This window comes from Megascapheus bottae, chromosome 2 (assembly GCF_031878675.1).
Source record: "Megascapheus bottae isolate mThoBot1 chromosome 2, mThoBot2.hap1, whole genome shotgun sequence".
In the NCBI taxonomy this organism is placed as follows: domain Eukaryota; kingdom Metazoa; phylum Chordata; class Mammalia; order Rodentia; family Geomyidae; genus Megascapheus; species Megascapheus bottae.
This window is the reverse complement of record NC_143510.1, coordinates 3,614,609-3,630,306: the sequence shown is the minus strand read 5'-3', so window position 1 is coordinate 3,630,306 and position 15,698 is coordinate 3,614,609. Positions and strand designations below refer to the sequence as shown.

The window sequence follows — 15,698 nt, the reverse complement described above, 5'->3', positions numbered from 1 at the left end:
TTAGTACATAATTTTTTTTCCCTGTAGAAAGGACATCCCATAGTCAAGGAAAGATGACAAAATCATTACAGTTGCCTCATGTGAAAATAAGCTTTCATGTACCTTTTCTGTAGATACCTGCACTCAGCCATGATTATATACCGAGACTTGAAGCCCCATAATGTGTTGCTTTTCACCTTGTACCCCAACGCGGCTATCATTGCAAAGATCGCAGACTATGGGATTGCTCAGTACTGCTGCAGGATGGGGATAAAGACCTCAGAGGGTACACCAGGTAAGACAGACATTTCCATGGCATTGATTTGTGTGTGTGTGTGTGTGTGTGTGTGTGTGTGTGTGTGTGTGTGTGTATCAGTACTGGGGCATGAACTAAAGGCTTGTGCTTTGTCCCTTAGCTTTTGTCACTCAAGGCTGGCATTACCATTTAAGCCACACCTCCACTTCCAGCTTTTTGATGGTTAACACATGGCCTTTTGTGGGCTTTTGTCTGCAGGCTGACTTTGAATCAAAATCTTCACATTTCAGTCTCCAGAGTAGCTAAAATTACTTGAGCCTACTTGTACTTGGCTCAACTTTTTTGTTATTGGTGGTGGTCATGGGGCTTGAACTCTGGGCCTGGCCTCTATCCCTGAGCTCTTCAGCTCAAGGCTACTGCCCTACCCCTGAGCCCCATTTTCTGTTTTCTAGTGATTAGAGAGTAGAGTCTCTCTTTGTTTAGTGCCCGGACTGACTTTGAACTGAAATCCTCAGATCTCAGCCTCCTAAGTAGCCAGGAATACAGGCATAAGCTGCTGCACCTGGCTTAGCTCAACTTTTGACTAATAAGAAACAGTCAGAGGCAACACTCTTTATGTTTCATTTTTGTCTGATTTCAGTTTGAGCTGAGAATGCAATTCAAGAATTGATATCTGAGGAGTAGAGGAATGGGGGGAGTAAGGGTGAACAAATGTAGTCATGGCATTCAGTATATACTATGTAAAAAAATGACAACTTATGGGCAAGGATGGGATAGGGAAAGTGGAGGAAAAGCCAAGGGAGGGGTACATTGTCCAAGAAGCATTGTACTCACTAGTTATAGAATCGTAACTTCTTTGTACAGCTCCTTAATTATAACAAAAAAGCAATAACTTTCCCTAAACACAGGAACAACAACAATAAACAACAAAAAGCTAAATAAATGACCAAATAAAAAAAGGTAACATAAGGCCTGGAGTTTGGCCAAATGCTTTTCTTGCATGCATGAAGACCCAGGTTTGATTCCTCAGTACCACATACATAGAAAAGCCAGAAGTGGTACTGCAACTCAAGTGGTAGAGGTCTAGCCTTGAAGAAAGCCCAAGGTCAGTGCTCAGGCCCTGAGTTCAAGCCCCAGGACTGGCAAAAAAAAGTCGGTATTAATAAAGGTTGATGTCCCTTACAAAATTGAACAGTTATTTGTAAATAAAGTTACAGTGGCTTGATGTCATCCTGACATTTAAATATTATGTAAAAGACAGAAGAAAATATACTAGAGAAAACCTCACTGTGTAAAACAATTCTAGTTTGTACTCTTTGCTTCCAGGTTCTCCAGATTCCAGTGCCTGGTTTTTATCTTTGCTCCAAATATATGTTTTCCCTTTTGTCTTAAATAAATGTATCTTGGAAGTAAAATACTTCTCATAAACACTTCAGAGTAAATCCTCTGGCTGAAAGTATCTCTGGATTATTCGATATTAACAAAAATAATTACTGTTTTTTGGAGACTTCCCATGTGCCAGACTCCATACTAGGAGCATTAGAGACAAAATCTTTTCTCTCTCCATGCCATGTCTGAGAGCTGATTAGTATTTTCTCATTTGTAAAAGGAAAACATTAAGCCCAGTAAGGTTGTTGCTAAACTAATAACTCAAACGAAATGAAAATTGAATCCAAAAGGATATCCAATAGGCTCTCCTGTGGGCCATATGTAACTCTGATATGTTCTGGAAGTGATTTAAATATTCAACTTAATTACAAAACTATCAAAAGATATAAAGGAGCTATGAATAGAAAATGGTATCAACTAGAGGTTTGAAGAAGTCTTCATACTATGGCAATGAATTCCATATGCCTCCTAGCTTTTTATTTTTATTAAAGGCTAGTGCTCCACTGCATCACCCACACCTTCACTTCCAGCATTTTGGGGGTTAGTTGGAAATAAATCTCCTCCATCTAGGAAAAAGTGGACACAAAGCTGTGACCTTCTCTTGGAAGGCCTGTACATAACTGCCACGTGATACTCAGGTGGGCTGACCATTCAGCTGGGTCTTGATTTTTTTTCCTTGCATTCTCCAGTGTAGAGGTTGTGTTTACCAGATGTGCAATCTTCTGTCTGCTTAGGGGGCCTGTACATCTCTGTAGTCAGGGTCTGTGTGCTTCTAGATTAGAATTCTTTTTGTCCCTTCAGTGGGCCAGGACAGCTAGGAGTTAGCTCAGTTCATCATGCTTCATGCTTATGACCGACCTTTTATGTATGTTGTTGGTCCTGGGGCTTGAACTCAGGATCTCATTCTGTTTCCTAACTAATCAGAAGTGAGCCAGGTACAGGTCACTCACACCTGTAATCCTAAGTACTCAGGATGCTGAAATCTAGCTAGCACTCTGATACTTGATCCACATAGCTCCACTTCCAGCTTTGTTTTGCTTGGTTAAGTGGAGATTAACCAGGAATGCCTCGAGTATGTCCTAGTGGTAGAGTGCTTGCCTAGCAAGCACAAAACCCTGGATTTGATTCCTCAGTACCACATACACAGAAAAGACTGGAAGTGCTTCTGTGGCTCAAGCAGTAGCGTTGAGAAAGCTCAAGACAGTACCCAGTGCCTGAATTGAAACCCCAGGCCTGACAAAAAGAAAAAAAAGAGTATCAGGAAATCAGGAACTGGTGGCTCCTTCCTGTAATCCTAGCCATTCACAAGGCTGAGATCTAAGGATTACCATTGGGAGCCAGCCGGGGCAGGAAAGACCACAAGACTCTTATGTCCAATTAACCACCAGAAAACTGGAGGTAGTGCTATGAGTCAAAGTGGTAGAGCACTAGCTTGAGCAAAAAAAGCTGCGGGACTGGGCCTGAGTTGAACAAAACCCCCAAGAACTTTCTAGACTATCTCTGGCCGTAAACCTTGGTCCTCAGATCATAGCCTCCTGAGTGGATTATAAGTGTGAGCTATTAGCTTGTGGCCTTTTATTTTAGTATTTGACTTCCTGGTTTTAGTCACAAGATATATAAATCTCTATAATCATCAATATCAACTTTTGGTTGCATAAACATATAGAGAGATCAAGACTCATGTCTAATGCTCATTTTTCCTTAGGTTGCTTAATACAATGTGTGTGTGTGTGTGTGTGTGTGTGTGTGTGTGTGTGTGTGTGTGTGTGTGATGTGAATTACTAGGGCTTGAACTCAGGGCCTACACACTATCCCTTAGCTTTTTTTTGTTGTTGCTTACTGCTAGAGCTCTACTGCTTGACTCACACCTTCACTTCCAGCTTTTGAGGGTTAGTTGGAAATAAGTCTCATGGGCTTTCCTGTCTATGCTGACACTGAACCTTGATACATAGAGTTGCTAGGATTACTGGCATGAACTCCTGGTGACTACCTCTATTATTGCTATCTTCATTGTTAAAACATTTAGTGATCTCAGTCCTATGCTGTCTCATTTTTTCCCATACAATTTTTATTATAATTAATAGAAGGTTTACATTATATTCACCAGATAGAAGGTGCATTACTTCACAAACATTGATACTCTTTCTCATGTTTTGGTACCCATTTCCCTCTCCCCACACCTACCCCTCATCTTGTTTTCCCCCCTTTCCTATCCTATTTCAAATAACCAGATAAACATGTATACAATATATCAGATAACAAGGTAAAATGCTGTAACTATGAGATAACCAAGGGACATCAAAAGAGATGAGAGATAACATAGTACATTAAGGACAACAATCACTCATTATATGGCTTTTGTTTCTATATCCTGGAGGTCCTTTCATTTTGCATCATCCTATATGGCCTTATGTATCTAGGTTTTGCTCTATTGCAAATCTCTGTTAGGAGAGCCCAAGGATTCTACTGATTATGACAAATGAGGGAAACCATTGAGCCCATGTTCCTTTGAGTCTGGCTTACTTCACTTAATATGATTTTTTTCTATGTCTTGCTATTTCCTTACACATGAGGTGATGTTGTTCTTTCTGTATTGTCTCAATTTTTAAAAACAAAATACCTATCACTATTGTAACAATTATCATAACCCAACTTTTTCTTCCTGAAAGCAGTTCTTTCTGGGAAAACAATCCCTTCTCATAGAACCTTTGGGTCTTTTCCTTGTAATGGATGTTCTTTTCTTTTCTTTTTTTGGGGGTTTTGGTTTTGGTTTCTTTTTTTCATATATTTTTATTGTAATTAATAGAAGGGTTACATGATATTTGCCAGATAGAAGGTGCATTAATTCACATACATTGATACCCTTTCACATGTCTTGGTCCCCATTTCCCTCCCACCCACCCACATCCCTCATCTTGTTTTCCCCCCTTCCCTATCCAATTTCAAATAACCAAATACAAATATATCCCATATATCAGGTAACAAAGTAAGATACTGTAACAATATGAGATAACCAAGGGAAAGCAAAAGAGGTGAGAGATAACATAGTACCTTAAGGACAACAATCATCATATGACTTGTTTCTATATCCTAGAGATACTTCCATTTAGCATCATACTATGTAGCCTTTTGTATCAAGGTTTTGCTCTATTGCAAATCTCTGCTAGTAGAGCCCAAGGTTTCTACTGATTATGACAAATGAGGGAAACCATTGAGCCTAAGTTCCTTTGAGTCTGGCTTACTTCACTTAATATGATTTTTTTCTAAGTCTTTCCATTTCCTAACAAATGGGGCAATGTCATTCTTTCTGACAGCAGCATACAATTCCATTGTGTACAAATACCACATCTTGTTGATCCACTCATCAACTGAGGGACATCTAGGTTGGTTCCATATCTTTGCTATGGCAAATAGTGCTGCAATGAATATTGTTGTGCTGGTGGATTTAGTATGTCCTTGTTTCTGGATGATTGGGTAAATGCCAAGTAGTGGAATTGCTGGGTCATAGGGAAGCTCTATGTTTAGGCTTTTGAGTAACTGCCATACTGCTTTCCATAGTGGTTGAACAAGTTTGCACACCCATCAACAGTGTAGTAGTGATCCATCCTGGTCACATCCCCTCCAGCATCTGTTGTTAGTTTTCCTGATCCTGGCCATTCTAACTGGAGTGAGGTGGAATCTTAGAGTTGTTTTGATTTGCATTTCTTTTATGACCAGAGATGTTGAGCATTTCTTCATTTGTCTATAGGCCATTTTTGTTTCTTCTTCTTCAGAGAAGACTCTCTTTAAGTCTTTGGCCCATCTTTTAATGGGATGGTTGTTACTTTGGAGATTAATTTCGGAGTGATTCAATTTTTTTAAGCTGTTGATATATTTTAGATATGAGGCCTTTGTCCGTTGTATGGTTGGTGAAGATATTCTCCCACTCTGTAGGCTTCCTAAATAATTTAGTAGCTATGCCCTTTGCCATACAAAAACTCTGCAGTTTAATGCAGTCCCACTTATCCAGCCTTTCTCTGATTTGTTGTGATTCTTGGTCCTTATTAAGAAAGTTTCGACCTGTGCCAATGAGGCCTAATGTATCTCCTATTCCTTCTTGGAAAGTTTTCAGTGTGTCAGCTTTTACCTCCAGGTCTTTGATCCATTTGGAGTTAATTCTAGTGCAGGGTGACAAAGAAGGATCCAACTTTAGTTTTCTGCAGGTGCTTAACCAGTTCTGCCAGCACCACTTGTTGAAGAGGCTATCTTTCTTCCATTCTATTTTTTTGGCTCCCTTATCAAAGATTAGGTGGCCATAGGTCTGTGGTTTAATATCTGGGTCCTCAGTTCTATTCCATTGGTCCTCAGGCCTGTTCTTGTGCCATTACCAAGCTGTTTTGATGATTATAGCTCTGTAATAGTCTAAAGTTTGGTATTGAAATTCCTCCTGTGCTGTTCTTCCTGCTAAGAAGTGTTATTGCTGTACGGGGTCTCTTATTATTCCATATGAAATTTTGGATTGCCTCTTCTATTTCTTTAAAGAATGACATTGGGACATTGATGGGTATTGCATTGAATTTGCAGATAGCCCTTGGCAAGATTGTCATTTTCACGATATTGTTTCTTCCAATCCAGAAGCATGGGAGGTTTTTCCATTTCCTCACTACTGCTTTAATTTCCTTTTTCAGGATTTTAACGTTTTCATCAAAAAGGTCCTTTACATTCTTAGTCAAGTTAATTCCTAGGTACTTTATTTTCTTTGAGGCTATTGCAAAAGGAGTTGCTTTCCTGATTGTTGCCTCATTCCTCTCACTGTTGGCGTAGAGGAAGGCAGTTGATTTTTGAGTGTTAATTTTATACCCTGCTACCCTTCCAAAGTTTTGAATCAGCTCAAGAAGCTTGGGAGTCGAGTCTATAGGATTCTTTAAATACAGGATCATGTCATCTGCAAAGAGGGAAAGTTTTACTCCCTCTTTCCCTATTTGGATCCCCTTTATGCTTGCTTCTTGCCTTATTGCACTGGCTAGGAATTCTTTGGTTTGTACAGAGACAACAGTCCATACATTCATTAGACTGTTCACTGCTCTTTGCTGTGGTGGCTTCTCTTCTCTGACTGGTGGACCTGTGAGCTTGGGTAAACTAACGTTGTTCAGAACATGATAGTTACATGATGAGAGTCAATGCCTGTGCTTTGTGAGTCCTTACCCTGTGTTAATTAGCTTACCCGATCTTTCTGACTTTCTGAAGTAGGATACCACAATATCTAGACAACACACAGAGAACTGGAGAATGTTGGAGATGTCTTTATGGCAGTACAAGAAGCAAAACTAAGCAGCCTAACTGCAAATCTCCTGGACTAGTACCACCATTGCCAGGGATCCAAAGGCAGAAAAAATTCAGTTACTACTCAGGGATGCAATGTTGCAGTATGTCCATCTGTATGTCCAGGGGTAAATATGGACTGAGGATTTCCACTTTAAGTGGCTTGGAAGGTTTCAATACTCAACTGGATGATTTCAACAGGAAATTCCATTTGTCACAATGAATTTTTAGTGAAAGTTGTGTGGTTGATTCAAGTTGACTAATGGCTTCATCTATGTAAAAACAGCTGTCTTTTGGTAATGTTACAATGTTATTCTTGCCAGGTCCTGGTGACCCCATGACTGACAATAAATAAATAAACAAATTGTGTGTGTGTGTGTGTATGTGTATGTGTATGTATGTGTATGTATGTGTATGTGTGTGTATGTGTATGTGTGCTGACAATGGGACTTGAATTCAAGATCTAGGTGCTGTCCTTCAGATTTCCACTCAAGATTTACCACTTGAGCCACACCTTCTCTGCTGGTAATCTAGAGATAAGTGTCTCATGGACTTCCTTGCTCTGCCTGGTTTTGAACAACAGTCTTCAGATCTCAGCCTTCTGAGTAAGATTACAGATGGAAGCCTATGATATTTTTGCAAAGGAATGCTATCCTTTCTTTCTATCTGTTTGTTCATGCATTTGACAATAATTTATTAACCCAAGTACTAAACAGACACTATCACTTAGTACTATGTGTTACTCATGAGCGAATTTCCAATACAGTCAAGGTCAGGAGACACAGTGGATGACTTTAAAGAATCATTTGAAGGTTATTATAATTTACATATTTCCTGAATGTATGAATAAAATAATATTCACTTCCCACACTCCAAGTAAATTATTTTGGAAGCAAGAAGAAAAGAAGGTTAAAAGCATTTCCATATTGAAGTAAATAATTATGTGTATTTGCCATCATCCTTCTTATTGCCTTCTGAGTTGATGTGAAAAAAAGTAAAACCAAACTTTGTGGGCAATTCTCATTTGTCATTGATGCCAGAGGGGTGAAAACCATTATAAATGGAAATGTGCTCTGGGTGAAGATTTAGAAATTAGACTAATTGACCCCTTGAGCTTCCTCCTCTATGAACCTGTGATTTCAAATTCTAATAGCAAATTTATCAAGGAAAGAAAGACACTGAGTTGTTTATTAGTCTTTGAATAGTACCTTGTATAATAGATACCCAATTAGTGTGCTGAATGAATAACAGATGATTGAAAGAGACTCAAATCAGATTCCCCTTTTTGATTCTAAGAATGTAAGCATAAAGACTGCTAATGAACTAGCTAATGGGTTGGTAGTTTATGATTTTTAAGTACTCTTGGCTCTGATTATATCTCTGGTTTTAAGAAAACAACCAGAATAGTTTCAAAAGATACATGCCATTAGTAAAAGAGAGAGCCTCATTTGTCTACCACAGGGGATGGTTATGTGCAACAGATGGCATTTTAAGGATGTAGTGACAGAAATGACAGCTACTGTAGTTTGTTTGCATCACATCACTGCACATCTTCGTGGGGCTCTGTTTTAGAACTGGTAATGATGGGCACGAGTCATTGGTTTAGGTTTCAAGAATGGTATGATGGTGAGTCAGCTTTCATGCTGGTGACAACATGGCTAAGAAAATCTACTTCGAAGGAGTCAAGATTTATTTTTGTCTCATGTTTTCAGAAGTGTTCATCCATGGTCAGCTGGTTCCATTGGTTTGCACTTGAAGTGAGGCAGAGCATCATGGTGGAAAGCATGTGGAAGAGGAGAGGGGGGTAGAGGGGGAGAGAGAGTCAAAGAGGCACAGAGAGAAAGAGAGAAAGAGAAAGGCATTTCAAGGGAACATCTTCAGTGGTTTACTTTCTACAGCTGAACTCTACTTCCTACAGTTTCCACTGTCCCAAAAGTCCAGTCAGCAGTGGATTCATCTGTTGATGTGACCAGGGCCCTCATCCTCCAAATACCTCTGAACACCACTACATTTAGAGTCCAGGCCATCAGGACATGAGTCCTTGAAAAACAATCTATATCCAAAACATAACAAAAGAAAACAAGTCCTGATTCAAAGGAAATGTAAACTATCTTTTTTTATTTTCATGATAATGTAAAGATGATTACAGTTACATTCATCAGGTAGTAGGTACATTGCTTCTTGCACAGTGATACCCCTTCTCATGTTTTTGTCCCTGTGTCCCTCCCCCAACCTCTCTCATTATCTTTTTTCTCCCCTTCCATTTCCTATTTCAAATAAACAAATAAACATATATACAATATACCAGGTAATAAAGTCAGATACAGTAACAATATGAGGTTAACCATAAGGGTAAAAAAGGGAAGAGAAATAACATAGCACATTAAGAAAAACAATCACACAGATAAAGCTCATGTTTCCATCTCCTAGAGTTTATTTCATTTAGTCCCATCCTATATGACCTTATGTACATAGGTTTTGAGCTATTGTAATCCTCTGCTAGGAGATTCCTAGATGTGTGCTAATTATTATAAATGAGGGAAACCATTAAGCCTATGTTCCTTTGGGTCTGGCTTACTTCACTTAATATTATCTTTTCCAAGTCTTTCCAGGAAATGCATAATATCTTTAGGACTAAAATACTGTATCAGCAGCACAGTTCTACTGTGCTACTATGTAAATAATATGTAAATAAATATATGTAAATATATAGCACTATTAAATGAATATATTCCATGTTATCAGTGTACACATATCAGCCTATTATCTGTTTAAATCTATCTATCTATCTCTCTATCCTATCTATCTATCCTATCTATCTATCTATCTATCTATCTATCTATCTGCCTACCTACCTACCTACTATGTATCTATCTTTTTCCATCTATTTATCTACCTTCCAGGAATCTAACTATCTCTTGAGAGATGTTGGTATGTTAATAAATAATTAGTACAATGGAGACTATCATAACTCAAATTTGTCCTCTCTATCCTTTTGATATTTCTCATCCCTTCAACCAGGAATGTTTCCTGACTTCACCTTGGGTGGGAGACTCTGATTAAATGTGTCTGTCTCAGGTCATTTATTCCTTAAAGACCATGAACTCAGACATTGTTGAATTTTCCTGACTACATAATTAAGTTACTAGAAGTATGAGTTTTTTTATTGTAAAACAGAATCTGAAAATTAAAAAATGGAAATGTATAACTCATCACTTTGTGGGTATATTTCTCTTTAGTATTTAATTATATAACATTCACATCAACTTTTTCATTTGAAATAAAATGAAGCCTAGAGAAAATGGAAAGGAACAGAACAAATATATGCCTAAGTACTATGCAGCTAGATTCACGTGAATTTGGATCACCTTTGAAATTTAGTTGCAATCATTGAGTTTGTTATAATTCAACATATCCAGATGTATTTTCTTAAAGATTTTAGTTTGCATAGTATTGATGACATTATCATAGTTTGGAAAATTAATTCAGCTGATTTTTTTTTCACACATAGTAACATTCTATGTGGAATTAAATCCTATATTTTCATTTTATATTATATCATGCCATCTGATAAAGAATGTTTAATTTACTGCAATATACTATTGAGTCATTTTCTTTGATGTTTAGAGTTCTTTAGATTGTAAACTATTGTTTGCTATTATGAATAACGTTAAAATTATTCATTTTTCTCCTGAGAAATTTTAAAGTGAATTATCTCTTTTTGAATAAAATGGTTATATAATTTCAGTCTAAAAGAATATTAGGAATTTTGCTTAAAAAGTAATTTTAATTTTTTAACTAATTAATGTATTTATTTTGTGTTTCTTATCTAGAGGGCTAGGTAAGCACTCTTCCAACAAGCTCCTTCTATTAGTTGTGGTTTTTGTTCTAAGTTTTTGTTAGGTAGAATGGAATCCTAAATTCTGGACAGAACTAAGGCACTGGAATTTTACTTGAGTTTAAGTGATTTTGGAATGAGTGTTAGAAATCTCCATCCTTTTATTGCATTGATAATAGAAATAAGAAAATTGTGTCAGGTGTCAATGGCTCATTTCTGTAATTTTAGCTATTCAGGAGGCTGAGATGTGAAGGTCATAGTTAAAAGCCAGCCTGTGCAGGAAAGTCTCTGAGACTCTTATTTCCAATTAAACACCAGAAAGTGGCTCAAATGGTAGTGCACTAGCCTTGAACAAAACTGTTTCAGGACAGTATCCAGACTGTGAGTTCAAGGCCTAGGGCTGATATAAATAAAGAAAAACAGGAAATTATAAACCTTTTTTGCCTATGAGGCTTCATTTTTTAATTATGAATTTTTACTCAATAATTTTTTATCCTTCAGAGTAGTCTTAAAATTGACGATTCTAACACATGCTAATCCTAACTACTCAGGAGGCTGAGACTTGGGGATCATAGTTCAAAACCATCCCAGGCAATAGTTTATAAGACACTTATCTCCAATTAATGAGCCAAAAGTGAAAATGGAGCTGTAGTTCAAATGGTAGAATCCCAGCCTTTATCACAAAAATAGGGGCGGTTCCCAGGGCCTAAGTTTAAACCCCACCACTGTCACATATGCACAGAAAAAGACTTAACATCTTTTACTGGGTATGTAAGAATGTAGAAAGGCATTATTAACCTTAAAGATCAATGTTGGCTTGAGATGTCCTCATGCAAAGTGATTAGCTGACTTGACAAGGGTGTTTCCTTAGAGCGATGACAGGATCTCCATTTGAACCATGTGCTAACCTTCTTTTATGGTACAAATTCTAATTTTCTATCTTCTTGAATATACAACCATGGTTTTGTCCACACTCATAGCTGTATATGCTTCCTTTCAGGATTTCGAGCTCCTGAAGTTGCCAGAGGAAATGTCATTTATAACCAGCAGGCTGATGTTTACTCATTTGGCCTGTTACTCTATGACATTTTGACAACTGGAGGTCGAATAATAGAAGGTTTGAAGTTTCCAAATGAGTTTGATGAACTAGCACTGCAAGGAAAATTACCTGGTACGTTCTGTTTTGTCTGTACACATATGCAGAAATGGAAACCTGATTTTTTTATTGTAATGTATAGAGGGGGTACAGTTATATTCACCAGATAGTAGATACATTGCTTTTCACACTTTGATACCCATCTCATCTTTTTGTTCCCATTTCCCTCCCTCCACCCTCTCCCAATCATTTTGTTTTCCCTTTTCCTATTTCAAATAAACAAATAAACATATACACTCTGCCAGGTAACAAAGTCAGATACTATGACAATATGAGATTGACCAAAGGGCAACAAAAAAGAGAAATAACATAGTACATTAGGAACAACAATCACACATTATATGGCTCTTGTTTTCATATCCTGGAGATCCTTTCATTTAGCCTTATCCTATATGGCCTTATGCATCTAGGTTTTGAGCTACTGTAAACCTCTGCTAGGAGAGGTTTACAAATGAGGGAAACCATTGAGCCTATGTTCCTTTGGGTCTGGCTTACTTCACTTAATATCTTTTTCCCCCCAAGTCTTCCAGTTCCTTACAAATGGAGCAATGTCATTCTTTCTGATGGCAGCGTAGAATTCCATTGTGTATAAATACCACATCTTGATGCAATCATCTACTGAGGGGCATCTAGTTTGGTTCCATGTCTTCGCTATGGTAAATAGTGCTGCAATGAACATCATTGTGCTAGTGGTAGAAGCCTGATTTCTAATAACTTGTATAAATGAGTAAATAAATATTTAATGAGTTTCAGCCTCATTTGCAGTAGTTGTCACATGCTCTGAAGAAATTGTAGGGCTTCCATTTAGCACTTGACCATTACTTCCCAAAGTAGCATTTAAAATTTATTTTTGGCTTTCTTTCCCACTTAAGAAGTACTTTTCAGTCCTCTCCCTCCCCCTCCACTCTCTCTTGCCCTATCCCCCTTCTCGTTCTGTTTCCCTCTCCCTTTCTGTCTTCCTTGCATTCTCCTTCTTTTCCCTCTCTTTCTGCCTCTTCTCCCTCTCCCTCTTGACCCTTTGTGCTCTTTGAGGCTTGATCTCAGAGCCTTACACTATCAGTTGGCATTGCCTGTTCAAGGATGGCATTCTGCCATTTGAACCAGCTGCCACTTCCAGGTTTTTGCTAGTTAATTGGAGGTAAGTATCTCATGGAATTTACTCCCCAGAATGGCTTCGATTGCAATCTTTAAATCTCAGCCTTTTGAGTAGCTAGAATTACAGGTGTAATTCTACTGGACTTACCTACTTCTTTTGAGTATTTCCATGGAAGTATAAATATTAGCAAGAGTATTATGTCTACTTTAACTGTAAAAATGGAATTTTCTTATTTTTCTCAGTTCCTATCTATGTTTTCTTTTTATATGACAAGTCATTTTTTTGTTGTCTATAGTGATCAAGTTATCAAAATTAATTCTGTGATAAGTACATTTATACTAAATATAGATTGTAAGAAGCCAGGGTTTTCCCTTGTAATGTCTGGACTTCCAATATACATTAAAAGGAAATAAAATAACTTTTGTTTTACATACTACTATGATGTTTTTAATGTTTTAGATCCTGTTAAAGAATATGGCTGTACCCCATGGCCTATGGTTGAGAAGCTAATTAAAAAATGTTTGAAAGAAAACCCTCAGGAAAGGCCTACTTCTGCCCAGGTATTCTTATGATCAAATATGTTAGCATCTTGTACAGAGCATCATATATTGTATGTACATGTGGGAATACATATGTATTAGACTATATATATATATATATATAGTCTAATACATAAATGAACATATACCCACACAGAATGAATAATGTTTATAAAACAAAAGTAACATTATGATACACAAACCAAAATTAGATAATGCCCTAGAAAATGTTTGTATGTCTTTCTATAATTAATATTTATATATATATATGTTTCCTCATCAGTGAAATGCTTGTCCATAGGTTAGTGCATTTGTGTGTGTGTGTGTGTGTGTGTGCATGTGTATGTGTATGTGTATCTGTATCTGTATCTGTATCTGTGTCTTGGGGTTTGAACTCAGTGCCTCAATACTGTCCCTGAACTTTTCTTTTTCCTCTCAGGGCTAATATTCTAACACTTGAGCCACAGCTCCACTTCTGGCTTTTAAGTAGTTTATTGTTTTGTTTTGTTTTGCCAGTCCTAGGCCTTGAACTGAGGGCCTGAGCACTGTCCTCAGGCTTTCTCAAGGCTAAGATCTTTACCACTTGAGCTATATCACCATCCTGGCTATTTTTTTTCTATGTATGTGGTACTGAGGAATCAAATCCCGGTCTTCATGCATGCTAGGTAAGCACTCTACCACTAGGCCAAACTGCTGGCCTTGAGTAATTTATTGGAGATAAGAGTGTTATAGCCTTTCCTACTGAGGTTGGCTTTAAATTAAAATTCTCAGATCTCAGTCTCCTGAGTAGGTAAGATTACAGGGGTTGAACCACTGGTGCATTTTGGGGGGGGTATTTGCTCCTAAATTACACAAGATATATATCTTTTAAGGGTACAGGAATCTTTGTTGGTTATAGATATTGGCAATTTCTGAGGTTGAGTGGCTTGCCTTTTAAAAATATTTCCCTAAGGGACTAGGGTTATGAATCATGTGATAGAGTACCTATCTAATAAGTAAGGTGGTAGAGCACCAGCTTTGAGCAAAAAAGTGAATGGACCTCTTTTAGGTTCTGAGTTCAAGCCGTAGCACCAGCACAAAGGGTACCATTTAATGAACACAATTTTAACATTTTAATATGAATACATTTAACAGTCTTTACTTTTTAGGGCTTATTTTATACAAAATTTACAGAAAAATGTACATTTGGTATCCTCAAAAGTTAAACAATTTTGCTTTTACATTTATAGTTTTTAATCCACCTAGAATTGATATTTTATCTGGGTTCAGTTTCCCATTTCCATATGAAAAGACTGATTTTTCTAGTTCCTCTGTTGATTAGTTCCTGTTCTTTCCCCATTGGCCTGATGCAACTAATTATAGGAGGCAGATATAGACACACACACACCCTTGCACTGGACAGTCCCCCGTTCTTGTAGCTTTTGTAGTTATCCACTCTCCTTGTTCATTTTTCTTATGTTGGGAAATATTGGCTATTCTTGAACTTAATTCTTCATAAAACTTACATTCACTTGCATTTAAATCTTAGGATGAACACATTATGCTTTGGATTTGATTTATACCAAATCTATTGGCCCCCAATTGGGGGCCAATATTATCTTTATGATGTTAAGCCTAATTATTTTTTCCTTACAGTGTAGTTTTATTTTTTTATTGTTGTTGCTAGTACTGGGGCTTGAACTCAGGGCTTCCTTCGCCCTCTCCTTTAGCTTTCTTACTCAAGTCTGGCATGCTACTGCTTAAGCCACATCTCTCAGTTTTTCTGTTCATTTTAATTGGAGATAAAAAGCTCATAAACTTTCCTGCCTCGGCTCTCTTTGAATTTCTTTCTTCTGGTCCCATTCTCCTGAGTAGTAATTCTATATTTGACTTTTTTTTTAAAGAAGAAATGTAGACGTTTGACAAGTGATGTTTTGTTACCTTTTGATTTTCTTAGGTCTTTGACATTCTGAATTCAGCTGAGTTAATCTGTCTGATGAGACACATTTCAATACCAAAACACATTATAGCTGAATGCATGGTAGCTCCAAATTCTAACAGCAAAAATGCAAGCATTTGGTTGGGTTGTGGGCACACTGACAAAGGCCAGCTCTCCTTTCATGACTTAAACACTGAAGAATACACTACTGAGGTAAGTCACAATA

General features: G+C 37.4%; 1 protein-coding gene across 3 annotated transcripts in view; it reads left to right on the top strand.

Annotated features, from left to right (window-relative positions):
* The window catches only part of LOC150066277 (leucine-rich repeat serine/threonine-protein kinase 2), a 146,463-nt gene that overhangs the window by 115,396 nt on the left and 15,369 nt on the right, over window positions 1-15,698 (top strand). For 2 of the 3 annotated variants that reach the window (XM_090319793.1, XM_090319786.1), the window contains exons 41-44: window positions 114-274; window positions 11,764-11,934; window positions 13,475-13,575; window positions 15,491-15,685. In XM_090319793.1, the coding sequence (XP_090175919.1) occupies window positions 114-274; window positions 11,764-11,934; window positions 13,475-13,575; window positions 15,491-15,685 (628 nt within the window). The remainder of the gene's footprint in view (window positions 1-113; window positions 275-11,763; window positions 11,935-13,474; window positions 13,576-15,490; window positions 15,686-15,698) is intronic. The other variant, XM_090319800.1, reaches the window with a different exon arrangement.